This window comes from Numenius arquata, chromosome 9 (assembly GCF_964106895.1).
Source record: "Numenius arquata chromosome 9, bNumArq3.hap1.1, whole genome shotgun sequence".
Lineage (NCBI taxonomy): Eukaryota > Metazoa > Chordata > Aves > Charadriiformes > Scolopacidae > Numenius > Numenius arquata.
The window spans coordinates 37,177,197-37,204,825 of record NC_133584.1 but is presented as its reverse complement, the minus strand read 5'-3'; the positions used below and the strand labels follow the sequence as shown (position 1 = coordinate 37,204,825).

At 38.7% G+C, this 27,629-nt stretch overlaps 1 protein-coding gene across 1 annotated transcript in view; it reads left to right on the top strand.

The window, feature by feature from the left end:
- Positions 1–27,629, top strand: part of AGPAT5 (1-acylglycerol-3-phosphate O-acyltransferase 5) — a 60,124-nt gene that overhangs the window by 18,908 nt on the left and 13,587 nt on the right. The window contains exons 4-6 of the mRNA XM_074153500.1: positions 4,110–4,199; positions 11,971–12,061; positions 21,688–21,849. Coding sequence (XP_074009601.1) covers positions 4,110–4,199; positions 11,971–12,061; positions 21,688–21,849 — 343 coding nt within the window. The remainder of the gene's footprint in view (positions 1–4,109; positions 4,200–11,970; positions 12,062–21,687; positions 21,850–27,629) is intronic.

Sequence of the window (27,629 nt, the reverse complement as noted above, 5' to 3'; positions counted from 1 at the left end):
ACACCCTTTCATACCTCAGTGAGGGTATCCACTGGGAGAAAACAGACTTCTCTGTTGTCTAATGCTTGTCCCCACTAATGACTCTGGTTCTCTACATGTTTCTTGCACTGAAGTGACCAGTCTGCTGCATGGAAATATTTTGCTCTTTGTCCTTGCCTGTAGTCATTACATTGGTGATGATTTAAGTCTGCTTTCATTAAAATACAGACAGGATATATATTCCATCTTCTATCATTAGGTGTCCAGAAATGATTTTTTTCCAGATTTTGGAAAATTACTATTGCTATCTGCGATATCCAGCACTCAGTTTCCTGACTGCTGTATTGAGTGTTAAAAGAAGGTTCCTGTGGAAATTAATCTGAATGTAGCCTACATTTTTAATCAAAACATATATATTAAATAAAATCTGTTCAGCTTCGGATTCCTCAAAACAGAAAACTACTACAAGATTTAGTGGGGAACGATTATAAATATATTTATACATTTAATTCAGTGACACAAATGAAAGGCAGCTTAGTAACAGTGGTGATGCGTGTGTGCCTAAATGACCAAGACGGGATGCAGCAGGACTGCGGTGCAAGCTAATAGGTATTTTTATTGTTTTTATCACACCAAACAGTGCAAAAACATAAAACACTTCCTGCCCTTCCTGTTGATGTTCTGTCAGTGATGTCACTTACACTCCACTAAAAGTTTCCAGAGCCACGTAATTACGCCATGCTCACGGAATTCATATTCCCTACCTCAGGTAAACATCCTGTTTGGAAATAAACGTGGTCTGGATGTCCAGGAGAGCGAAATTCAGGCACAAAGGAAGTATATTTGTAAACATAATCCATTGTTGACTGAGAGAGGGGCTTTTAAAGTACAGCGGAAAAAAATTATAACCTTAAAAACAGTACTTCCAGAAATCTGTTTTGAAAAGCATTCATATATTTGATCTCTTGGTGAAAAGGAAATGCAATACAAATTGGGGAATTTGAGCTATATACAATTGCATAATTAGCATTCTTCTTTGGAGGCAGCTATCTAATAGCAAGAAAAGAAAAGAACCACTTAAATTAACCTGTTATATTCCAGGTTTGATTTATTAGGTAGAGCTATTTCTTTTTATAAAACTGGCTTTATTATTTTTGGGTGGATCTGAAATTTTTGTTTTGCCCTATCTTTCGCCACCAAAATGCAGCTAGCTCCTATTCATCCTGTACCACCTGGTGGGGCTGGGATGTAAGTTTGATAAATATTTTTAATATCCCAGCGTTTGCTTGGCTTTTTAACATAGGAAGTATGTCTTTGTCTTTTCTGTTATTCAGCATCAGCTTGTGCATCCTTTTGGTTGTTACTGAATTTTGGCCAAATATTCAGCTGGTATGGCATCTTGCCTCTCTTTAGCTTTGAAACCCTGCACCATAGAGGAGGGTTTCATACAACTGCGCCATACAACTATTTATGTAGTTGGGTTGTATGCAGCAAATGGTGATGTTGCAATATGTAATTTGTCTGTTCTTATGTTAAGTGACTATATTCTCATATTTACTTGAGAAGTACAAATCTATGTCTGGCCATTAAAAAGTCTGAGGTGGGGATGCCAGGCTTGTCTTTGGTGTTGCGGTGTCCCTAAGCAAACTGTACAACAGCAACTCGATTTCTCCAAGTTTATGAATTAAAAAAGGAAAAGGTGGTTTGGTATTTTCCCAGCTTACTGCAGCTGGTTAGTAATTTGATAAATAAGTGAAGACTTTGATTCCAGCCTTCCCTCATTTATCAAAGCTTGGCCTCGCTGAGCTCACACAGAATGATCACACAGAATTGCTCACACCAATTACATGGAAGTCTTGTGTAGTAGGTGCATTATTTCTCATAACAAACTGAGTTTGCCCTTCCTGAAAGAAGTTGTTGTGGTGAGTGTGACTGTACAGAGTAAGACTTCTACTTCCCTTTAATGGTGGCAGATCTTAAAAACGGTCTTACATGTGGAGTGTGTCGATAACATGTGGCTCTCTGTTTGCTGTGCAGCTGATGCAACATTTTTCTGTTCATGCCTGTATCTATCCAGGACTGGTAAACTGCTTGTGGGATGGTGCTGATACCATGCTCCAGCCTGCTAAAGGCCACACTGGGTGTACTGGGGGATTCTGTTCTAGGTTTTGATCCCCTGCCAGCCACAGCAGCAGAGCCGAGCGCTGCAGCTGGCTACTTCACCTTGGAAGGGAACCACAGGCAGGAACGTTAAGGCAGAAAATTTAATATGGTGGAGTTAATGCACCACTGACTTTCTGTTCCTTTTCACTGCAGCTTTTGGAGAACAACTTAAAAGTCACATCAAGTACCTCTAGCTAAGCAGCTGCACAGCCAGCTCTCCACACCATGAAAAGCAAAGGCCGAAAGCACTTTGCATAACTGCATCATCTGCCTGCCTCCTCCCAGCCCCTCAGACTTTATTCCTGGCCATGGCATGCAAATAAAATACCAGCTCCCCGCACACTCACCACCACCCCTGTTCCTACAATGTCTTGTATCTTTTCCTGAGATAAGACATCTGAATGTGGTTCAGCTCTTAGTGTGTGTAAAACTGTAAATACACAGAAATTATCTGACAGATCCTAATGCCAACAGCTAGGGTGGGCAGAAAAGAGTATTACCAAGTTAGGGAATCAGTTAGAAAACCCATGAAAACTCTGTACCTAAAAAATGAAATTCTGTTATTTGGAAGCTATTTTTTTTTTTCAGAATTCATTGTCTCTGTAGTCCCTTTTGGAACATGTTTGTTTACATCCTCTTGTAGCTCTTCTGTAGATAAAACAAAGTGGTGGAAGAGGGAAATGATGGGGCAAATTTTATTTCTTTATATCCCATTTTTATATGTGTACTTTGCCATAGTCCTTTTAGTGAAGTTTTTGTGCTAAACTGTGTAGAACAAGTTATAAAAGGAATATTTTCCAGGAAATGCTCTAACTTCTTATAATGATTTTTAGTAAAAGTACTTTTATAAAATCCTTTGCCTTCTAAAGATTTTGTCTTACTTATTCAATTATTTTCTTGGTATATAACTGCTTTATTAAAAGTTTGATTCTCTAATAAAGTGCATGGAAGTTTTCAAGACTTAAGCTAGTTACTTTTGTGCTACTCATAAATTTCGTATGTATAGGCACAATACTTATAATTCCAGTATTTGCATTAGTCACTATTTAAGAGCAGGTGCATAAAATTGAAAACAGTGACCTAGAAGTACTTGTATGTGAGTAACTTCACTTGTATGATTATTTTTTTTCCCTTGATATACAAGTTAAGCTTCTTGTTAATGTTGTCAGGAATAGAATCACAGAATCACAGAGGTTGGAAGGGACCTTTTAAGATCATCTAGTCCAACCAATGAAAAAAAAAAAAAAAAAAACCACAACACAAAAAACCAAAAACAAAACCACCACACACACACCACCACACCACCCAACACTAATCCATATTCCCAAGCACTATGTCAACTCCTCTCTTGAATACCTCTAGGGATGGTGCCTCAACCACCTCCCTGGGCAGCCCATTCCAATGCCTGACAACCCTTTCAGTAAAGAAATATTTCCTAATATCTAACCTGAACTTCCCCTGGCGTAACTTGAGGCCATTGCCTCTTGTCCTATCATCTGTAACTTGGGAGAAGAGACCGACCCCCGCCTCTCTACAGCCTCCTTTCAGGTACTTGTAGAGAGCAATAAGGTCTCCCCTCAGCCTCCTCTTCCCCAGACTGAACAGCCCCAGCTCCCTCAGCCTCTCTTCGTAAGACTTGTGCTCCAAAGATAGATCCCTGGGGTCAGTTCCAATGCCATCTTCCAGTTAATTATAGATCACCTTTAAGAAGACACTTCAGGTGTCTTAGGACTTTTTTTTTTTCAGATCTGCTCTTTATTTAAACAGATTTTGTGAACTGAAGTACATGCAAATGTAAAATGAGTTTCAGGTGCTTTCATCCTAGGAGAAAACATCTTATGGGCAATTTGCATCGTGAGTCATAAAGGTGACTTGTCGCTGTCATCTTGTTTGTTCTTCTATCAACTATTCTACATTAAACTGCTTAAATATTTAATTATTTTCTTTTTTTTTTTTTTCTCTGTTAGCATGGAGGAGTCTATGTAAAAAGAAGTGCCAAATTCAATGAAAAAGAAATGAGAGAGAAGTTGCGGGCCCAGATGAAAGCTGAGACTCCGGTAAGATTATACCTTCCTTCCCCCCCCTTCTCATTTCTTTGACTTTTTTAATGGCAAAGGCTTATTGGAGAAATGAGCCATGCCTGATTCCTACAAACTACAAGATGGTAATCATGGATTTGTTTTCTTTCTGTATTTTTACAGTTACTTTTTGTGATTAGAGTAATAACTCTAATTCAAGAAAAATTGACTACTCCTTTATGAATGATATGAACTTTGTGATTCTGTCTGTAGAGGGCAGGGGGTGTCTAGACTAAATCTTAAGAAGAGCTGTAGCACCATCTTTGAGAAATCACTGCCAGTGTTCCCTGTGTTTCAAAAGACAACATTTTGGCTACTGTAGTAAGACTACAGTCAGAGACTGATATTTTTGTAGAATACCAGTTGTTTGATCTTCTGAAAGTCAAGAACGATTCTTACCAAATCTTAAGTTAGTCATGCCAATGATAAATCATTTTTAATGGCCGTGACATCTTAGAACTGAGTAACTTTGTCTGCTACGCTTGAAGGAGAAAAAAACCAAAAAAACCCGGTGTTGATAATTTTCTATTTGAAGAATGATTGTTAGTGCCAAGTGACTTTTCTCATGACTCCCTTTATGGTTTGTGGCTCAGTGGTTAGAATCACTGTGCTTCACTTCCATTACTTGCTGTGCATTAAAATGTTTCCTGCCTTTTTGGCTAGACTTAAGAAAACCAACTCAGCAAGCCTTGATACAGAACAGTTACGCTTTCATTTTATTTAAAATGATGGGATTAGGACTTGCCACTCCAAATACTAAGTAGCAAACCTTTTATGAGCTGAGGCTTGGGCAAAAGGAATGCATAGGTTGTTCTGACCTTCAGAATAGTCATCTTATATTTTATCTTTTGGATATAGAGTGTTTATGTTTGTGCACGTGTCTGTGTTGAAAAGGTAAACTGGCCTTACACTTACTGAGAGGCTTAAATGAGTAAAGCGTCCCTATTTAAGACAGTGCTCAAACTCATTTTGTCTTGAACTAAGATTTAGCATGAACAGGGTTGGGGTTTTTTTTTGTTTTTAATTAAGATAAGAAAGTGGATCTATTTCCAGTTTTTAGCATATAAGTTACAAAGGCCAGAAATACGTTATGACAGCTAAGCTTTTCCTGTCCAATGTCTAATTTAATAATGTCCACATGGAGAAGATGGCCAATATTCAGTAGAGGTAACCTGTGCCTGCATCACTGAGGGTCCTGGAATGTTGCTGAACTCCGTCACGTTATTTTCTGTATGTCAGTGGCAAAGATTCTACTTTCTGTAAAACTTGCCATGTAATGGAATAAACAAAGACAAATTGCAGGATGTATGAAAGAGATTTGTAGTCATCCCCCTAAGCAATTGCTCCCCCTGCAGAGTGCTGATTCACTTTGCTTTAGTCAGTCTGGATGAAATATCCTAGCAGGGGGTTTTCCTGTATAGGCTTTTTGCCATGGACTTTTTGCTAGCCAGAGAGGCAGCTTCTGGTTGATTCTGGCTTTCTGGCTTCCCTCTGCCCTCCCTAAAATACAGAAATGCAGGGGTTTGATGTAACAGTAAGGTTTTTATAGTGATAAGAGTCTTGATTTGAACTCTGCATTGAATGTCTGCTTTATAAAAATGTGGATTTTTTTTTTTTTTAATACAGTCTTAGGAAGATGTGCCTAGAAACTCACCTAATTCTGCGTCTCTTCAGAAACCTGCAAATGATGTTCAGTGTAGCTTCAGTGTTACAAATTGACTGAACAGGCTGGTGTGTGATTTTAGTCCAATTGGAATGCAAGGGGAGGTTTAAGCGTAAAGCTTTTCTTTTAAACTACTGGTTCTGCTTTCCATGGGGGATATCTAAATGTGATAAATAAAGGAAATAAATCCAGAAGTCTTTTTTTGGGGTGGGGAATCACCGTTCTTCTCCCTCCACAGCTGTATGTGGATTGAAAACCTATACCTAAACAACCTAAGCTAATGCCAAATGAATTTGGAACCACTCGGGTACTTTTTTTTTTTTTTTTGATGCAATTTGGCTATCTGGAAGTTCGATGGTGTTGGAAATGGGCACAGAACCTGGACATGATTACCAGGCAGTTGTTGTCATTTTCGTCATACTATCTAGGGTAGCAGTACAGAAGAGAAGTAAGTGTTACTACTGCAGAAATGCATTCTCTCTTAAATCTCTTTCAGTCCATGAGACTGAACAGTGTAGAGAGTGACACTTAAGCTTTACAAAACCAAAGCTGTCAAAAGCCTATTTACTGAGACAAATGTTTGCATCTTCTGGGGTAAAAGACACAGACCACTGAGTTGTCATTTGAGGGAAGACTAGGTTTTCTATAATCCACTTTATCTGAGAATTTAAATGTAGATGCTGTAAATGCCCTTTAACCTACAATTACTACTGGGAGAAGAACGTGATAACCTGTGTCCTTACTGCATTATTCACGAAGAAACTTTGCAATCCTGCAACTTAATGCGACATTCACAAGCTTTTAAAATGCAGACATTTTAATCAGTAAAGCAAGTATGACCCAAACTCATCAGCTTCATGCAAAAATAATTAATTTACTACTCTGGAATTTTTATTAAAATTTATGCACTGGATGTTACAGCTCAGGGTGGGCTTTTCCTCAGTTTAGTGAGCAGCTGTTGTTGCGTGGTCATTCTGCACGGACATGGTGGAGTTCTTTCTTTAACGTAGTGTTAGAGAAAGGCCTGCCTTTTGGCTGCTAAGGAAAGAATTATATGCCAATAGAGAAGAGATGGACGGGAATCTGTGCTAAGGGTCACTTTCTTATTTACAGTTTCTCTCCACATACAGTTTAAACAAAGAATCCAAGTGATTAATGTTCATTCTGTCTGGAGACATCCCTGTTCCCATTAAGAAACCGTTGACGTGTAGGAAGGCAGAACTAGTCTTCTGTTCTCCTTAGCGTAGCAAGGCCTTGAGTTGTTTTACTGCCTCATGTCATGTGGTTGGTCTTTTTTTTGTTTTTCTGGGGTTTTTTTGCCTATGAAAAGTAAATTGGAGGTGGAACGCAGACAGGAAAAATCAGCCTGCCTCTTGGCCTCTACGTTCACAGTAGAACTGGATTAGTGATCTGGTATGCTTGATTTTGTGTAGGGACAGTGGACTGCGTGATGCTTCTTGCTCGCCTTGTCTTACAACTCCCACCCACCCACCTGCCTCCAACAGCCCCTTTTTCTGTCCCGCTGCTCGCAGTTGGTCTACCCTTCTCCCCAGATGCAGCACAGCAACGTTAGGCACGCGCAAAACTGATGCTAAACTGAAACGCCGTTGCGTTTCTTAGTGGAGATCTTGAACTAATAAATTTTCTTATTTCTCTCTGGAAATTATTTTGCTTCTCAAACTGTCACTGAACTATAGACTCAAATGGTTCATTATTGGGCCTTTTGTTGGCAAAACTCAGTTCAAATGATATGATTTTGTTTAAAATTACATAAAATCTGGCTGATTGTTAACAAATTGCAATCTTACGTCTTGTGAGAGCAGAAACTGTCACACAGTTTGAAGGACACTTTTATATTAATGTTGTTTTAATGTAAGCCATAACAAGATAAACATATTTCTCAATGTAACGTCTCCAGCCAACACTTGATATACTCAATCTGCTTGTTTTACAAAGAAAGTTAACTCTTCTGAACAGCAAACTATTCAGTTTTATAACGGAAAATGTAACTTATATTTCTTTTTCTCATGCATCAAGAGTAGGAAATCTGCATTCTGAGATGTGGGATTTAACCCATTACAGCCAATATTTAGCTGGTTACTATGTCTTTTGGTTTTGTCATTCATTCAGTCACAGAATAAATCTTTCTCATGTGAAGCAGTGCCAATGAAATAGTAAAAACCTGGAGAGCACAGGTTATTAATACATTAATGCAACTGCTATAAGGCTTAATGTAATTATTTTGTCATATAGTTACTAATTTGCAAATCCTTGATGACTTCTTTGTAAATCCTGGATGTCCTTGCCTGCTTTCTTCACATCACCCTTTGTATTTTGTTCCAGTTATACCAGATACATTTTCTCATATCGTATCTTTTTCAGTTGTTGATCTGAGTGTTAATGTTTCTCATCCGGTTCACCGGAAGCATATCTTCGAGGCAGTGGTTTAAATGGATTCAGATATGAATCTGTCTACCTGTCAGGATGCAATAATAATAATATTAAAACTAAGCAAATGCACTGTTTAATATAATTTTGAACTTTGTAAATAGAAATATTTCATTGTTTTCCCCTTGTCACCCACCCCAGAACTTAAGTAAAGGCAAGATATCTTTAGGCAGTAGTTACCATCTCTTGACGCCCTACATTCTATTACAGTGGCAGCTGCTCTCTCCAGGACACCCTCCAAAGCCCTTTTCTCAGCCAGGATTTCTCTTTGTCGCCTCTTCTTGCTGTATGTGTATGGTATCTGGCCTGACTTTGTTCTGTACTCCAGGGACTCAGGTGTTGCTTTGCGTCCCTTTCCCCTGCTCTACCCAAACCAGCTCCTTTTGTGGCACTCTGATCTATCTCAAGGACTTCCTCAGCTGCCCTTCTCCCCCCTCTGTGAGCATGGCCCCTCTCAGTGCTGTTACTTTTTGCCTGGGAGACCTTGACAACGCTGGGGAAATGAATAGAGTTGTTCTTCGGGTCAAAACAGATATCATCATCCATTCATTTTATCTGTGGATTGTGGCAAGTCTGCTGATGTTATGCTGGGGACTCTGCGGGGAAAACCCCTGCCTCTTTTCTGGTTTTCTGGGTCCGGCAAGTATCAGTAGGGTTCTACTGAATGAATCCTGATCCACTCCTTGGAGCTTTCAAATTGATGAGAGATGGCAAGTGTATTGACACCCACCCATTACGCAGAAACAGGCATGGAAGTACCATGTAACTGAACACAGGGACCTGCTCTGCTTGGATTAAAATTGGTGTATCAGTGAATCAGGGACTGTGGTAATGCAAAATTTTCTATGTCATTTTGAACACAAACACTGTATTTTGCAGTCACTGTGATAAAGTGCATAACCTTTATGTAGCTAATTGCCCTAAATGAAAAATTATGTATAAAACCATTGCCTTAGCTGCAGCTAGTGTTTCTAAGCAGTTAAAATGCTCCTACAACTCAACAGTTCTTAATCCAAGTTCAGGGGAGCTTATTTAGTTATTAAAATCTTAGAGATTTGTAGTTCTTATAATCTTTGGAAACAGTACTTAAGGATTTAGCTTCTGCTGCCCATGGTGGGAGAAGAGAAAAGCCAGTCACACAAGTAGATTTGTTAGGCTGAATTGCACTGGCAGAATATCTTTGTCTTGCACAAGATTATGTTGGTGTAAGTAGGACATCTATTTACATTCATGAATTTTACTCAGGTAAAGTAGACCTAATGAAATACATATTAGGTTTATATAGGCTGAATTTAAAGCAAAGGACACTTCTCTGTCTTGTCGGTATGCTTTTAGTTCAGAGAGATTTGGTCAACAAACCTGTTCAGCTGCTTCTGTTTTAGAGGTTTACAAGAATAATTAAATACAATTTCAGCCTCTGCTTTGTATTACACACTAGGACTGGAGTGAGGAGATACTCTTCTCTGTTGTGTAATCAGCTTTTAGTGGCTGATTATCTGCTTTGAAGACCAGTAGTGTTGTTGCATGCTTTTAAGTGCTGATCTCTGTACCAAGGATGATTTTCCTATCCCGTGTGCTTCACTTTCTTTGCTCTGTCAATTATTACCTGTTACAGCCACTGTATTACCCTTTGGAGCTGAGCATTCGTTCTTTAATGAGGAGGAGTAACCTCATCTTTGAGTACCATTTTAAGGATCCAAACTAAGTGGTTTGAATGTAAGCGCATTTATGAAAAAATGCATCTGAATTTTAATATTATGCCCTTCCCAGCTAACTAAGTTTTACTTAGTCACTTAAATATCTCAACAGTGAACTTCATAGATGAAATGTATACATGACTGGGGGAAGTGTGGACTGCAGCTGGGTCTAAGGATTCCTGTACTCGTCCTTGTGCTTATGCTACTGTCATGTTAGAAAAAAGTAAGCACCTTGCCTCTTAAACCCATTTTCTTTTGTTCTTTCCCCACCAAATCTGTATACATCTTTGATTTCTGTCTGTCCTTGAACATTCTTGGGCTTCACCTGCCCCTGCAATCTGCTAGTTCTCCTCCTCCCCAAACATGCCATGACAAGCCCTTCCTCCAGCTCTCTTTACTCCACTCTGCTGACACTGGTTTTGCCATTCTTAATATTTTTTTTGACTTTTTCCCCTGCCGGATTCTAGGCTATGTACTCAGTTTTCCTCTTTCTTGATCTCCTGCTGGCTTCACTGGTTGGCACAGTTCGTAGATTTCTCCCCTCCTCTGCATTTTAGCGCATCTTTCAACCTTCTTCACTGTGGGGTGATTCTGGAGAGTTCACTTGCTGGGTCCTGTCTTGCTGCATTCAGCCTCTTCTGTAGCTGCTCTGCAATCATAAAAGTGCACACACCAGCACACTGATGTTTTGTGGGCCAGAAGCACGAAGTTATATTCCTGTGTCTCTCTTCTGAGCTTTTATTTTACTTTACATCTTGTCACAATGGGCTTTCCCACTTGTCAGTGTCCTGTACTGACTGATAGTCCTCCTTTTACTGCTGTGTAAATCCACTGTCTCTCCTCTTTCAAATATTTCATGAGAGTCATTTCTGCAAAGATAACAAACTAGTTAGTCTAGGCACAGGAGGCATGATTTTACTGCGAATGTGTCAGTGGACATTCAACTCCAGGCTAGTTGCCGTTTGTGGCAGTAGCCTTTCCTTCTGCACATGAGCCCCCCGTGTGAAATTTTCACTTCTTAAGTAATGTTTTACATCTATTTTGTGTGTAGGAGATTCTATAAAAGGCAAACACAAAAAAGAGAGAGAGGTGGAAACCTCTATTCTGTTTCAAAAGCAAATGGAAAATTCATCAAATTTGCCTCTGTTTGGGTACATAATTTTACATTCAGATATGTAGATACTTAGGCAACCTTTTTCTGTCTAGTGATCTGAGAACACGTAGATGGTTACTCCTGAGTAGGCAAGCAAACGGATTTACTTGGGAAATGTAACTTTGCAAACATTCATGCTTGAAGGAATGTCATTTTAAAGTTCAAATTATGCTAAACTATCAGTTAAAGTTCATAATATATTTAATATCTAACACAATGAGATGCATAAAGGCACATAAGACAGCTGACCTATAGTAATTTCAATTAGTAGTAGTTCCTATTACAATTGGAATTAAATGTAGATGTCAGTATAAGGAAAGATGATAAGAAAGATCAGTATTAAAGCAAAAAATTTATAATTTAGGTAATCTGTGACATGTCAAGAGGCAGAAGCTATGTTTTGAGTTGAATTACTTGGAGGTCTTTAATTATTTGACTGTCTTCTCAAAATCTGCTCTTATCCCACTTAACAAAACAGATACTGTTGTTGATATCAGCTGCTCCTGACTTGCTCACTTCTGTTGACGCTTGCTATCTCCCTTCCTAAATCACCTGGGCAACTTTCTATGGTGTACATTCAAAGAGAATTATTTTGAACCCCAAACAGTAAGTTTCTTAGAGCTAAGAAATTTTAGCTCAAGTATTCTGATTTTCTTTGGATCCTTACAGTAATCAACGGTGGGGACTAAATACAATATGGACCTGTCAAGTGATGATAACTTCTGTAACAGGAACCGGGTTACATTCATTGTAAGAACTTGTCTGTTTTGTTTCTTTTTAATCCCACAGATGTATTTAGTGATTTTTCCAGAGGGGACTCGTTACAATCCAGAAATACCAAAAGTCATTGCAGATAGTCAATCATTTGCTGAAAAGGAAGGTAAGCAAAAAAAAGTTTTGAATTATTCTTCTGTGACAGTGTTAACATATGTTACATAAAATTGTTTTATAGTAGGAAGGTGGTCTAACCTTAACTGAACTATTAAGCCTGTGTGACTGATACTTCACAGTTAGAATAGCCTAAGCCAGTGTTTCTCTTATCACAGAGTAAGATCAGAGTAGCTTATATACAGACATTTCATGCATTCCCCATTGTGCAAGAGTATTGATTCTCAAGAAAGTTCTCTTTAGTTTCTATCTATATCTGTGTTTTTATGGACAATTCTTCCCTTGCTCCTTTGGGGACATAAGAGTTCCTACACTGGATCAGAGCACTGTTCCACCGAAGTTGACATAACTCCAATCACAGTTGTTACTTGATACGAAGAATATTCTGCATAGAGACTGTTGTGCCTTAAAAGAAAAAGTCTTTCATCACATCACTTTTAATTACTGTTGCTACTACCGTGGCTTTTTGGGTTTGTTCCCCTCTCACCTTCCAGTCTCACCTTTCCTTGGTTGAACTTTAATATGTAGTCGCTTTGATTGTTGGCGTCGTCTCTGTAACCGCAGATGGAATTACTTCATCTTTGGAAAGGCTTGCAAAAAATCTAAGGGTCCCAAGCTTTTTCATTTTTCTCACATCGTATGCACAATACACGTAAACTTTGAAGTCCAGCAGTTCAGTGAACATGTTTCCTGGTTTTGTTTTTTCCTGTTGACCAAAAGTGAAATAATTCACGCTGAATGTAAACAAAGAGTAACAAATAGGTCTGGTAAATTCATTTCTGTGACACACTGAAATGAATTCACAAGTCTGTGAATCAGCCTGTTGATATCATCAAGCTATTAAGTATTGTTAGCTCTTGTCCAAAAGGATATATGCTTTTCTTCTCCTCCTTGGGAAGAATGGAATTTGTTTGCGTGTATGAGCGGGAGAGCTTAAGTCATAATGTATTTATTCATCGCTTAGTTTCCTGTCGGAAATGAAAGTCAAATGTTTCATTTAGGTTGGCAGTTCTTTGAGAGTTCAGAGGGGCTGTTTGATGGGGTTTTTTTTCCTCTTCTCCTTTTGCAGGGAAAAGAAAGGGCTCTCATCATTATTATTATTTTAATAAACCTCTTAATTATATCTCAGCAGTCTGCAAAACTGAAAAACCCTGCTTTTATGCTTTCAGAGCACCTGTTTTGTTTCTTCTAGTGCTTTTCTCTCCGGTATTGGTCTGCTTTTATTTTGTAAGGGTTACTCCTTTTTAAAATTCTTAAGACAAATAGTTATTAAACAGAAAGTATCTCCTATTCTGCTGCAGAATTCTCTTGATCTGCTTTCCCCCATTGCTAAATTCTTTTGTTGGTGATTCCTCCTCAATGTCTCTATACGGAGAGAATGGGAAGCAGTGTGTATCAGACCTTGCTTCCCTGCGAGTTCATGCAAGGATTGATACTCGCTTGAATTAGAGCATCCCTTGTACAATCGTGCTGAGAAGCTGACGCTGAAAGCTGAGTACCAAACTCTACTGAGGGCTGAGAGCCGTACAGCCATACCAGTACAAGGCACACACCAGGGAGCTGTGAGGACGGGGAGCACTGCATGGCTGCTGGTGGGAGATGACAACGACTCTCCGTGGTCCCACTGTGCAGCTTGTGGCTTCCACCTGGGAGCCCCAGCGCATCACGATGCTGGTTGCTGGTCGCATGCTGGGGCTGCAGCACAGGCACCGTGACCAGTTGATCACGAGCTTCTCATTTCCTACAGTTTTGGGAAAGGTAGTAATGCCCAGTAGCTCTGCCAGTCAGAGGAATGAGGACGTACTGTAACTTCGAGGTTAAAATTTGTACTTCATTCCTTGTGGAGATATGAAGAAGTCTGATAATTTAGTCTTGTTGTCTTAGTATATTTGTTACGGAGCACCGTGATTCAGTATTGGCTTTACAGACGTGCAGGGGAAATTTTTTTTTCCTTGTTTTTATACCTTAAAATAACAAATTTTCCTGACATTTTTGCACAATTCATGTGTTGAGAAAATAGTACAAGTGTAATACTGGATAAAGTGGTTTAATTAGGAAGAATTGAACTTCAAATTTTTGTTAGGACCAGTGATATTGTATCCAAAGATAACAAAGCTGTTCCTAGAGCACGAGCATAACTCCTGTTTATCATGCTGCCTGAAATACTGGTTTTGACATAAGCGTGAGTATATGTTGTAGTATTTTTGCAGAGAGGAAGTATGAAATGGTTTTGTGGGATTTGTGTTTACTTTTACTCTCCATGGGCTGGATTATCTTCTACAGAATGTTCGTTGGTTTAAACAGAATTATTAGGCCAAACTTAATTACCTGGTCTTAGCGTGAGCAGCTGATGAGCTGCATCTCATATCTTGATGAACTTCTTAAGTAAACCTCAGTTTTGGACACAGTTGCTGCCTTTCTACAATCGGTCCTGGGACCAGTTCAGCAAAAAGAAATTTGGGGGAAGAAGAAAAAAAAAAAAAAAAGTCTTAGGTTGACATTCAAAGACATACTTTCACAGCGCTGATTTCAACTATTATGTCTTTCCTCACTGATATGAATATATAAATAAATCTTATCTCTCTGTGAATGGGATGGAAGGTTGTCAAACAGCAAAAGAATTTAGAGGTGATTGAGGCCACCCTTGAAAGAGAGGCAACTTTTTAAAATACTTCATGTTACAGTGTGTTCTGCCATAAGACTTGGGTTCTACACCAAACCTTGGCTCCTAGCAAGAGCAGATGGCTTTCCTCTCTCTGAAACACAGGAAAATCAAACACACAAGGTAGATCCAGTAGATCTGGGTAGATCTGGATATGAGTAAGTTGAGACTGAAGGCTAACAAGCACAGAGAAACTTCCAGGGAAGGAGTAGGGCCATGTACTTTTTTGCTATTTTTAGAAAGAAATAAGGGATATTGTACAGTAAAAAATGAAATCCATGAACTTGTCTTGAAAACTTGTCATTAACTACCTTGCCAAGTTCAAGCTGAATGTACTGCCAGGTTTTTGTTTATTAAAACCGAAGAATGCCAAAACCATCTAGAGGTCAAAATGGTAAAATTTGGGCATTAATATTCCTGGTTGTTGTGTTGGGAGACTGACATGTGCACATTAGCCTTCAGCACTGATGGATTTGACACAGCAAAACTCTATTCTAATTAATTTGAACTCTGAGTTCTGTCCACCATAGCTGTATTCAGGGAGATACAGAAAGTTCTGTGCTTCCAGGAGTACTGGTTTTATGGTGATAAACTGAGAATGCTATCATCTAAGGATAATGCTAGTACCTTCAGAAACTGCAGATTACTCATTCTACATGTTTTACAAGTGACAGAAAATTCCAGTCACATCAGATTTTTCCCCAGGATAGAACAGGCAGCATTTTAAGATCAAAATACATTTGATTGCATTGGGGAGAGAAAAAATGCACTTCCCAGAGCTTAAAAACAAAAGCAAAACCTACGTCTCTAAAACTAGTTTGGTTATATACCATAGGATTAATGCAGGAGTTATTCATAGAAAAAGTTAAATTCTGTGGAGTTGAGAAAATTAATCATGTATTTCTTTGTTGGCCAAAGTAGTAATATTTGCTGGGGTTTCATAGCCACAGCAAACCACGTAAGCAATGCCAGAGTACCAGATGATGGCCACTGTTAAGTTTTCATGTTCCTGTTGGAGGAAATGAGAACATCCCACTTCCAAGCTGATGGGGATATGTGCCGCTTAGCTGGATTTGAACCAGATGCTGCTTGTCCTCTCCTTAGGTGGCTGCATGAGGTGATTCCAGCAATTGCTACCAGGAAGGGCTCTCTTTTTCTCCAGGTTTTAGTATGGTTGGTGACTAATGTGTTTGAAATGGGACATCTTGTAACAATCTCATAGTCAAATGGTAGGGGGAGATATTTCTCCCTCTACTCTCTGTCTTTCTCTTGAAGATCTAAGAATGTGAAGGTATATGTTTTGCCCCTTGTCCTTTGAGCTTTTGCCATCCAGCTTCCACTACTGAAGTGTATAGTCAGGAATCTTAGTTTAGAGTTTGCTTTAGTTTTCCACTGTAAGGGAGAAGTTGGCTAATGTGATTCCCATCTTCAAAATCTGTGATGCAGTCTTTCAGTTGACTTACATATTGGTGACACCTTTTAGGCTCTCATCTATTACTTTAGGCATCTTAAAAGTGCAGTGATTCTTCCACACTAGTCAGTGGGCTTGAGCTGCTGAATCCAGGGAATTATTATATGTAGATGGCAGTCATATTTTCATATGGATTTAACTCTAATCTCGTCATAATGTCAGAAGTGGTAATTTTTATTTTATGTATTTATTTATTCCAAACTGTAAATCTTCTAAGGCTGAGCGTTTTTAATGGTACTGGACTATAGAACAAAATTTCTATAAAACCCAAAAAATACACGATTATTATTTTTGTACCAGCTTCTGGTATAAAATTTGTTCCATTTATATGTTAGTGAAATATATATGTATAGATTTCTGATCATTTTCTGGGAGTTAGACCTATATAATGTTCTAAACAACCATAAATTTCTTAGGCTTAGTAGGATATTAATTTTATCCAAATGTTAAGAAATGGCATTCTAAAGATTTGAAAATAAATAGGAGTAATCCAAAGCCCTCCTACTCCTAATGTTACTAACTCTGAAAAGTCAAAGAGAAAGGGATAAGAAGCTTGTTAAATTTAACTTGGCTTGCTGTTGCTGAATGAAGACAAAACAATCTTCCCTGGTGAGAGGCATTTATGGAATTTTGTATTAATGTTTGATTTTTAACAAAGGTTATTTAGTCAAGCAAACATTTCAGGTATGCATTTATTATCCCCCTTGGTTTTGTGCAGAAGAGTTGCAAACGTAAATGTTTTTTAACGCTAAGTTTATCTTGACTAGTATCATGCTTTCTACTAAGATGTTTGTGCATTCAGGATATGCTTATCTCAAAATTGCTTTTACAGATCATGCGAAAAAGAGGTATTTCAACCAAGCTAATCGAAAATGTTTCCCTTCTAGATCTTGGCATTGGCTTTAGATTGTATTTTAAAGCAATCTATTTAATATCCAGAAATGTTATTTGGAACTGTCTCTAAAAAATAGCTTTTGGTGATATTTTTTCCACACACTTTCATGTACGCAAGCGTGATCTAAGTGTGCGCAGTGAGCTGTGGAAAGAAGAATATAATTTTTAAAAAAAAGTAGGGTGGATACATTGAGAACCATTTGAGAGACACCGTTAGGATGAAGAGAGGATTTCTGTTCTTGAAAGTCATCCTTAGGAAATTAAGTTGAGGAAAGCAAGAAGTACCTTGTATTTCTGGCAATAAGCATCACGGAAGGAAGTGTACCAAAGTGTGGTGTCTCCAGTGTTTTGCTGTGGGATGGTCATGCTCTTCTAGAGGGGATTATTTGCATTTCATATACTTTAGTTCATGGTGTTGGAAAATACTTTTTACAAGAGCGTGCAGTTTTTAGATGCTATCACCATCTGAGTCCTGTTTATGTAAATCAGTGGACTACTTAGCATACAAACAGATGAGTACAAACGGATGGTACAAACCAAATGTCATTTTATAAGTCTGACTCTGTTTTTGATAATTAAGGCGTTGATCACTGGGGGCATTCCAGAGGGCTGGTGGGAACTCAGTGTTGGGTGAGTACTCGGGAAACCCCAGGCAACTGCAAAGCCCTCAGTCTAATATCGCTTCTGCACACACATACACATGAGAAAGGAAAAATAAGGAAAGAAAGATCTAATTGGTATTGATATCAATTAATTGTTTTTCACCTAGCTTTCAGTTTTTGTATTACGGTCCAGTGGCATGGTGTTATGGGGGGGGAAACCCTCAAACTAATTCTGACATCCACTTGCAGGGAGCACATAACTTTTGTTGATGAAATGTGATAAAGCTAATGTAATGTACATAGGATTTTCTTAATTTTGAGGTGGTTTTTTATTGTTTTCATTTTAAAACGTGGTGTGTGCTCATGTCAGGGGTACAGATATGACTAATGGAGTCCAAGTCTGAAAATGTAGATGGCCTGTCTGCACTGAACAGCAGGTTTTGCCCTGGATGAAGGGAAGAGGAAGAGAGATCGTCCCCATAGAGTTATTATATATGTATATAACATATGTATATATCAGCTATTATATATGTAGCTTCACCCTGAGAGGTTAGATAAATGGTGTTTCGTTTGGAGTTTTTCGTTCTTTTGTGTTTAGATGAAAAATTAATTCTGTAGGTGTTAATGATTTGGGCCTTTGTGCTTCCCAAACTAAAACCTTATTTTGTTCAGTTTTCTTGCAGACTTCCTGAAGAAATTCTGCATCTTAGTGCAGTCTAGTGAACAGTAGATATTTAAAGTACCCTTGCTCACCATATTTCTTCAGATTTTCACATTATCTTCATAATTTTTTTAATGTTTGTTTATCATATAAAAGTTAGGTAACATAGAAGAGTGAAGCTATAGCATGTTAAGGTAGAGTATTACATTATTAGAAATCTAGTTCGTTTTCTTTGGCATTTAAAATAAAATCTCATGACCTTAAATACTTTGACAGAGAGTCCTAACTTAGTATTGCACAACATTAAAAACAGTTTAAGCACAGTGTGTTTTGTGAGTTGGATGCAGGCAGCTTGCCAAGGTAACTATACAGTAACTACTTGGGTTTAAAATCTGTTATGTTGATTTTAGCAAAGATCATGAAGTAATTGCAAGAATGTGTGGTTAATGTTTTTATAAAACAGATTCTTTAAAAGGATGTGCTGAACTCCTGTTGTTGCTGCATGTTTGTCATGCACCGGAGTGTTTCTGAATAATGGATTATGAACTTTCTTTATTGATTTTAATTAGACGCATACTCATTTTGTACTTAAACCTTCAAGAGTTCACTGCTAGCGCATGGCCTAAGAGGGGCTTACTCTACAATTGCATTTCACAGGTTGTGACTGACCCTCTTATGTTTACAAGTACCTAAAGGGTGGGTTGAAGGATGATGGAGCTGGACTCTCTTCAGTGGCTCCCAGCAACAGGATGAGGGGCAACGGGCACAAGCTGGAACATGGGAAGTTCCATTTAAATATGAGGAAGAACTTCTTTCCGGTGAGGGTGCCAGAGCCCTGGCACAGGCTGCCCAGGGAGGTCGTGGAGTCCCCTTCTCTGGAGATCTTCAAGCCCCGCCTGGATGCAGTCCTGAGTGATGTGCTCTGGGCAATCCTGCTTTAGCAGGGGAGTTGCACTGGATGATCTCTAGAGGTCCCTTCCAACTCTGACAATGCTGCGATTCCGTGATCTTCATCAGCAAAACTGGCCATAGATTCAAAAAACTCAGCACCAAATAGTCTTAGATACCTAAATTAATTTGTCTAGAGGATTCGGTTCTCACCAAAACCTGTTTTCCTTTTTTCTTTCCAACAGTAATAGTTTGGTTAAGGGGAAGATGAGTTGGGCAGGAGAGGAATGATGGTGTTTTTAGAATATGTTTGGGAATTTGGATCAACAAGAGTTGTGTTGAGTGGAATGTCCACTCTAATGTGGATGCTGACACAACACTAGAATATTCAGTGCTTCATTTACAGAGTAAACATTTTGAAACATAACATAATTAGCTGTTTGATGTAACAGTTCACAAGCTAAGAAAACACTGCCACCATGTTATACTTCAAAATATTTACATGATCCATATAACATTTTGCAAAGACAGTTATCGCTGTTGCCAGTAAAGCTTAGAACAATGACTTCAGAAGGAGTGCTAGTAAATAACCTTTTATCTTTGTGTTCAGACAAGGAAGTTTTTAGCAAATATTAAGAAATCAAGATAATGATTTATACTGAAATTTTCAACTATAAGAATGTTAGAGCAGCTTAGAAATTAGCATTATCTTACAGCGTTAGTAGATATTTTCATAATTGTAGATCAAAGCGTGCTTTGCCCGACAAGGGAGAGAAGTTTGGTACAAAATGAGGACATAATATAGGATCTTTTGAATTGCTTTTTCAAGCAGAAAAGTATCAAAAGCAATACCACAATACTTTGGTTTAGAAAAATTTTTGCTTTATCAGGAACCAGTAGCACCAATGGATGGTTCTTTAAAAATGGACTGAAGACTAAGCCAGTGAAAAATAAGGCTAGAAAGGAAAAATTGCAATTTTATTTGGATACTTCTTTTTGAGAAAGATACATATCTTATAGCAAAATAGTGAGAATTTTTGCGTAATACCCTTTTTTTTTTCCTAGAAGCATTTTCAAGTAAGTGTGGAAGAGCTGTGTTCAAATCATGAAAAGGTTTGAGGTTTTTTTTGTCGTTTGTTGTCATTTTGAAAGTCATTGTATGTTAAAATGCTAGAAATAGAATTAAGTTGATACTTTTGAGCCCAGTGTGTATATATGTTCTTAAGGATGCTCTAGGTGGAAGTGGTCAGCTGGAGCCAACACGGACACGCAATACTGTTAAGACTCGCGGAGTGCTGGTACACCTGATGTGCTTGTGTCCTTGTCACACCATCTCTGTACCTTGGCCTGGATGGTTAAGGACAACACTTTGATTTCTCCGACTATGGATTTGTTAGTAGCCAAGTTGGTTGTAATAGGTTGTTGCAGGGAAACAGGGAATCGGTTTCCTCCTTGCTGTCTGTTCTCAGTGCTATAATACCCCTTTCCCTGCTTGGTTTTCTGCTGGGATGGTGAGTTGAATCCGCTGGTGGGAGGGGGGTGCCCGAGCAATACAAGGTTAGCAGCAGGAACAAGAAAAGAGCAGTAAGGGAAACAACTGCAAGGATGAAGTGGAACATCCCATTTTCTGTAGCAGCAAGTCATTGCAGTGGGCTGAAGCTGTCAGGAGTCTAACTGCTTTCCCCTGTCCTTCCCCAAAGTGAGGACCCTCAGAGTAACCATGTCTAATGGCCCAGAAAGTGCCACTAGGAAGAAGGAAGCAAAAGCAGGGAAAGCTAGAATCTGTAGTAGAAAATAGCAAAATGTATAGGAATTTCTGATAGCTTGGTAGCTTTGGAGAAATGTAACACTCTGTTTTAAGCATGTGAAGTTTAAAACAACCACTGTTTTTTTACCATGGTGCACTATTGGGACCAAGTATGTAGATAAAATTGATTTGTCCTTTGGAAGTCAAATGCCAGATGAGCATTAGGCATGCTTAAAATTATCTGTGCTTATGACTCACCTAGAAAATCTGTTTCTGATACAGAATTTCAGGAGGTGATGTCCTGTGTGTTTAGTATTTCTCAGTTAATTTGCTCTTTTATTTTTTTAACCTCAGTTGGACAAAATGTAAACAGTGAAGTGCTGTTTCATCACTTATAAGCCAGATTAAAACCATCACTGCTTCTAGAGAAGGAGCTGTAAAAAGGACTCTTGTTGAGCAGCCTTTTTGTCATTAGTACACTTTAGGATTTCTGCTTCATCTTCTTCATGTGCTCACTGAGCGTTTGCAGTGTGCACACATGCACATTCTCCCTCTCAAACGAGAATTGAGATTAAAAATAAACCTTTTGTGATTTTGTATGAGGCTGCTGAAGTTCCTTGGCATGATGTTTGTTTTGTAATGTAGTCCAGTTTACTTTCAAACACTGCAATTTGTAATTTTTTCCCCCTCTAGGACTTGCTATATTAAAGCATGTGCTGACGCCGCGTGTGAAGGCAACTCATGTAGCCATCGACACAATGAAAGACTATCTGGATGCAGTGTATGATGTGACTGTAGCTTATGAAGGTACTGTGGACCACAAAGGGCAAAGAAAACTGGCACCATCTATGACAGGTGAGTTGATGTGTGTTAGACATGCTATAGCCATATACTTGTTAACATACAAAACCAACTTCAGGTGCTTTGTTTTGTAATGCTCTGAAGGTGATCTCCACAGGGCTTCAGCCATCTCTCCACACCTTGGCAGGACATTGTTCATCAGTGATTAGGCTTTACAATAGTTACCTGTGACGTTCCTGCCCTCTCCTTCCCTTCCCTGTTCCATGCAGAGAATATTTCTGTAGTCAGATTCTGCACACAAGTTGTCTTGGAGTTAAAACGAACTTGGGGCCATAGGCAGCAAGGTGCCGTTTACCTTCATGTTTCTTCTAGCACTGGGATCTGGCATCATCATAAATTCTCTCTCCTTTCCCTCTGCTGTGCTACATACATGTACATGTGATGTAATTGCTGACATGCATGTATTTTAAAGGGAAAGTACTAGTAATAGTATTTTAGCGGTGATTTTTCAAATTGCTACAAATACCCAGTAACCTTGCAAACACTTAACAACCTCTTATGCAAGGGGGCTTTACTTGTTGTAGTATTTTAAACCACCTACAACGCCTTAAGAGAATGGGATGAATTCATTACACATTCCTTGCGTAATCTAACAAGGAAAAAAAGTTCTGGGGTTTCTGTTGGGGAAACTCTGGGACAGAAAGCCTTCAGGGTTTACTGGTTTTCGGTTGTGCTTGGTGGTGGATTGATTGATTTTATTTTTTCAAGTAATTAATTTATCTGTGCCATCAATGGAGGGACCAGATGTCATCTTTCTATCCAGTTGTATTTGATGTGTTACTCAGTGTACAGCTCTCCATTGCTAGTTGGCTCAAAGTGGTACTCTTGACTCTTTTGCACTACTGATATCAAGGGGAAAAGAAAAGCCACAGTAGTTCCAGAGCTGTTCAGACTTTTGGGCAAGGGAGCAGTGTTGGCTGAGGAGCCTGCAGGGAACTTCTTAGCTAACTCCCCGCTCCTCGGCTGGCCTGATGTCACTGTGTCACTGGGACTTGTTCCTTCTACTGCTAAAAATAGTTTGTAGCGTGGCTCTTTCCACGTCACTTCAGTATCGGGTGTAACTCCTTAAGGTGGTGTGAAGTTCACATGAACTCCTTGCCAGTGCTAGTTGCTTAGAAGTCCTGGAATTGTCTATTTTTACATTTTCACCATATTTAAAATTCTTCTGGATAGGTGAGCAACAAAACTGCTAACACTGTGTATTAACTCAACACTTGTGTTGTGCTGTAAGGTCTTAGGATGGTTCTATATTTTCTGTACGTTTTTTTTCCCAACAGGCATTTTTTGTAGCTAAATATCAAAAGCACTTTTTATAATTTACCATCTTTTTGTTATAATTTTCTTTTTATCTTGACTTTACAGATTTTTATGATTTAGTTTTGGAGTTTTTTTAAATACCTTATGACCCCCTTACAGAGTCACTTGAAGACTGGCAGTCTCCCTCTTGTCCTGTCACCCAACCCTTTTCAAGACCCCCTTCAAAATAAATAGGATTGTTTCCCCTTCCCTGCAGCATATCTTGTTTCGTGACTTAATAATTAGGCAGTTTCAACCATTCTCATGCTGAACTTCTCCTTGCCTGATGGTTAATTAAACTATTAAAATGTCATTACCTAATGATAAGATGGCAAATGTTCAAATTCCTTCTAAGACCTCTTCACCTATTGAACCTTCCAGTTTGCATGAAGCATGATATAATTATGGAAAGGGATCCAACAAACGGAATTTCCCTGTTGGCTGTTTCTTGTGTCCAGTGTCAAGTGATAATCGGATGGTTTGGGGTGGCTACTCCACACACAGCCTTTTGGAGACTCCGCAGCAGGCAATCCCAGGCGTTTCTTTCAGCCACCCTTACCATTAGGGGCTGGGCAGAAATAAAGGCAGCAGCACAGAATGAAGCGCAGCCAAGCAGTTGTTACCCGTTACAGAGCAGATAAATGAAACATCCATCCAGGGCGTTCCACGCTGTTGTGGCGGTCACATGTATTCCATATAATATAAATTATGTAGATTAAGGACGCTTTATAAATTACAGCGTGGAACATAGTTGTCATTCTTTTAGGCTCTCCAGACACAAAGTGGAAGAAAAACAGTTTCAGTTCTAAGAGGTCAGGATCATTTCGCCATTTGTTATGCAGAAGTCCCAAAATTGGTCTGTTCAGGAATATAATATAGCAAGAGTTGAATTACATGTTGTTATGCATTGGAGATTTTTTAGCACTATTGCTCTTTGACAGTACTAAAATCAGTTATAAAGTGTGGTTTTCATGTGTGCGTTTCATATAAGCATTTCATGTTTGTGTCAGTGCTGAACCAGAATTTTGTTTTTCATTCTCATCAGAATAAAATGGCAGTGCAATCCTGGTAATTTTTAAAAGATAAGGTTGACATGTCTTTTTCAATCTAGCAACTCTGATTGAAATTTATTGCATGGAAAACAAACTTCTGATAAACACAACTTAATACTTGAGGACTGTATTTCCCATAGTATGACATTTCCCATGTGAGTGAAATCTGAATTCCACACAGATATAATGTGTTTCTTGAAATGCATTTTACTTTCAGTTCTACAAATCGCAATTCCTCAGAAGAGCCTGTGCCACTTCTGGAAAAGCCCATGCTTACCCAGGGGTATGGTCGGCTCTTGGCTGCCGTCTCCAGTAGTAAACGTAACAGGTTAAAAGGAACATTTTAGTGACTGGGAGCAGTACTACCACACTTTATCTCAGAAATTTTGTTAGTAAACTGTAAATGGGAAAAAAATTCTGAAGAAAATGAATTGCATTTTAAATTTTGTAATATGAAACTCTTAGTGTAAATAGCCTTTCTTAGCAAAATTGGATTTATTTTTTAAATTTTTTTTTTCAGTCCAGCAAGCTTAAATATCATAATGTTGACTGGCTCAACAGGATTAAAACAAAACATAGTATACTAGCGACTGGAAAATAGACATTCACCGTCCTTTCTGCATTAGTGCTTTGTGAAGAACAGTGAATGCCAGGCACACCTGATAACACGGGACCTTTTTAGAGCAGGCAAATTATTATACTATACCCTTCCAGATGTCACTATTTATGCATTTTAATGTTTTGTTGGCACTTTCTAGCTGCAAGTTGTTTGGTTTAGAAGACATCGAATTTGATTAGTCTTAGACAGGGACTAAGATTAGATTAGTTTAGACAGGGATGTTGCTTTCTGCTATTGCTTCACATCCAGTTGTGACCAATGGATGCAATTTTTTTCCTACCATTTATTCGTTATTCATTCCTTCTCATTCCAACAAGTTTAGATCTTGGTACGTTTCCAGGGCAAACTTGTCCTGTACATGGCAGCCTTTCCAAAGAATAGCAATTTCCCACAGATTTCTCCCCTCTCACTACTGAAGATCGTTTGTCCCGATCATTAATGACAGAATGCGATGGTCCTGCTTAGGGAGGACCATGCTGCCAGACAGTATTTATTTGTGGGCATTAGAATAAGATGCCAATATTCATACAGGCATTGTGGCACAGCTGAAGTGCATCTCCGGTACTGAATTCTGGAAGAACTATTTGAAAGGGAAAAGAAGGGCGAGAAACTCTTGTGAAGGATTTGTTGATGCTATTTTACTGCGCTGTCATTAAGTAAAAAGTAGAAATAAGCTTGGGACGAAAGAATGAGAACCTAGTTTTCCCCCTTCTGAATGAAAGTCCTAAGTGTTCACATCCAGCTTTGCCTGGTGTTAAGGGGCAGGTCTCGTGGAACGTGGGAACTGTTGTCATTCTTGCACCTGAAAGACCATTATGTACACATCAACATCTTTATTATTCTGCCTGAAGGCTTTAACATAACCAGATGGTATTTATCTGGCCATCGTAGATGAAAGAGTGTGTGAAATAGCAGCATGTGACAATGATAAACACTGAATAAAAATAGCAAGTATATGTAGAGTCTGTCTTAAAGAAGTCAGAGGAATTCCTGAGAATTATTGACTCTGCTGTATATCAATTCCAGAACAAACACTTTGAAAGCATATGTATGTGTGCATTTCTGAAAATCCGTACATCACTTTGATCGGTATAATTTGAGGAGGTCAGACTGCCCTAACTTCCCTAGGGGCAATTACGCTTTTCCAAATGCTTGCACTTTTGTTAGGACCCGGTTAGACAGTGAAGTACAGGACAATAGAAAAGAAACTGGAGCAATAGAAACCAATCTTAGTCTGGACTGTGGCCCAAATTTGATCATATCCATTGTATTTCAAGGTCCAAAGAATGATAACAAGCATATGCTTATAGATATGTTGAAAGAATTAAAAACTTCAATTGAAAAACTGATAGTAAAAGGAAAAACAGTCCAAATTAAGATTTATAGTGATGAAATGTCTAATCAGATCTCTGCTAGCTGTCGTGTTCTTATTGCATGAAAGAATATTGAAAATTAAATGGTAATTATTTTAGAGCAACCGAAGAAAGGATGTAGATTAAAACTGAGGCTGGACATCAGCATTGGTGAAATCTGCATCTAGTGTGGGATGGCTTTTTAACATGTATAGTAAATCTCACATCAAGAACTTGTCATTCTGCATCTGTTCAAGCAAAATTTAAGTAACTACCTTTCATATTTCAAATTGCAAATTTTCCATTGAAATATTTGGAGGAATTTTGATAGCAACACTAGCTGGCAACATAGTTCTGTGATATTCAGTCATGCATTTTTCCTTTAAAGGAAAACCCTGGTTTTATTTTGTGTTAAATATTAAAATACAACTTTTTAAATAACATGATTTCACCAGGTACCACAAAAGTAAGTAAACTTTCACTCAGTTTGAAACTGAATGCGCTTTCACTTGTCTTCCGTAGGAGTAGGTCTGTCATTTTGGTACCCCTGTAATTTCCTATTAAAAGTAGTTTGAGTGACGTGAAAGCCGATCTGTTAATTTGTGGATGACTTATTTGAAATGGCACTTTGAACACAGATACATAGACATATGCATCAATATTCTGCAGATAATGGTGGTCTGGGTAAATACAAAGTGTTTTTGTACTGTAACAATCAAACATTTTACTTCTGCTTGAAAATAACATCATTTCCCTGAAGAGCAGCATCAGTTTATGGGAATGTATGCAGACCTTGCTGTAGTTCTTCCTAGGACTCCAAAAATCAGAGAGAATGAAGGCCAGTGTGAGCATGAGTAGCACCTGTTTCTTTACTGATCTCAGGACAAGCACATAAAGATGACTGTATTTGGAGTCCCTGTAGCCCAGTTTTTTGTCTCCAGCAACCACCAAACTTGGTTGCCTAAGGAGGAGTGTAAGAATAAGGCAAGATTCTTCTTTTCCCAAATCAAAAACACCTGTAGGTGCTGCATCTGTGTGTTAATAACAACCCCTCAATGGGGGTAATAACCCTGTTCCGCATCCCTTCCAGCCCAGAGCTCCTCTGATGGTAAACCAGGACCTTGTGTGTCTCTGTTATTCTCAAGCAGCTTCTACTGACGGTGGCTATCTGTAGCTTCCCTTTGGGAATTTGTGATCAGAAAGCACACGGTCATCAGAAAATCTCTGCTACACAAGGAGGATTTTGAAAGCATTTACACTGGAGATTCATAAAATCGCCCTGCACCCTGGACCTCATGCACATGTTTGAGGAAGCGTTCAGCTCCCCAGGCAGCATTTAGTACAACAGCTCAAGGAACTCCTGATCTTTATGCAAAAGTGTATCTAAACCCTGAGGATAACACAAACAACTTCAATTTCTTAACACTGTCAGGTTTGGCCAGAAATCTGTTGCTG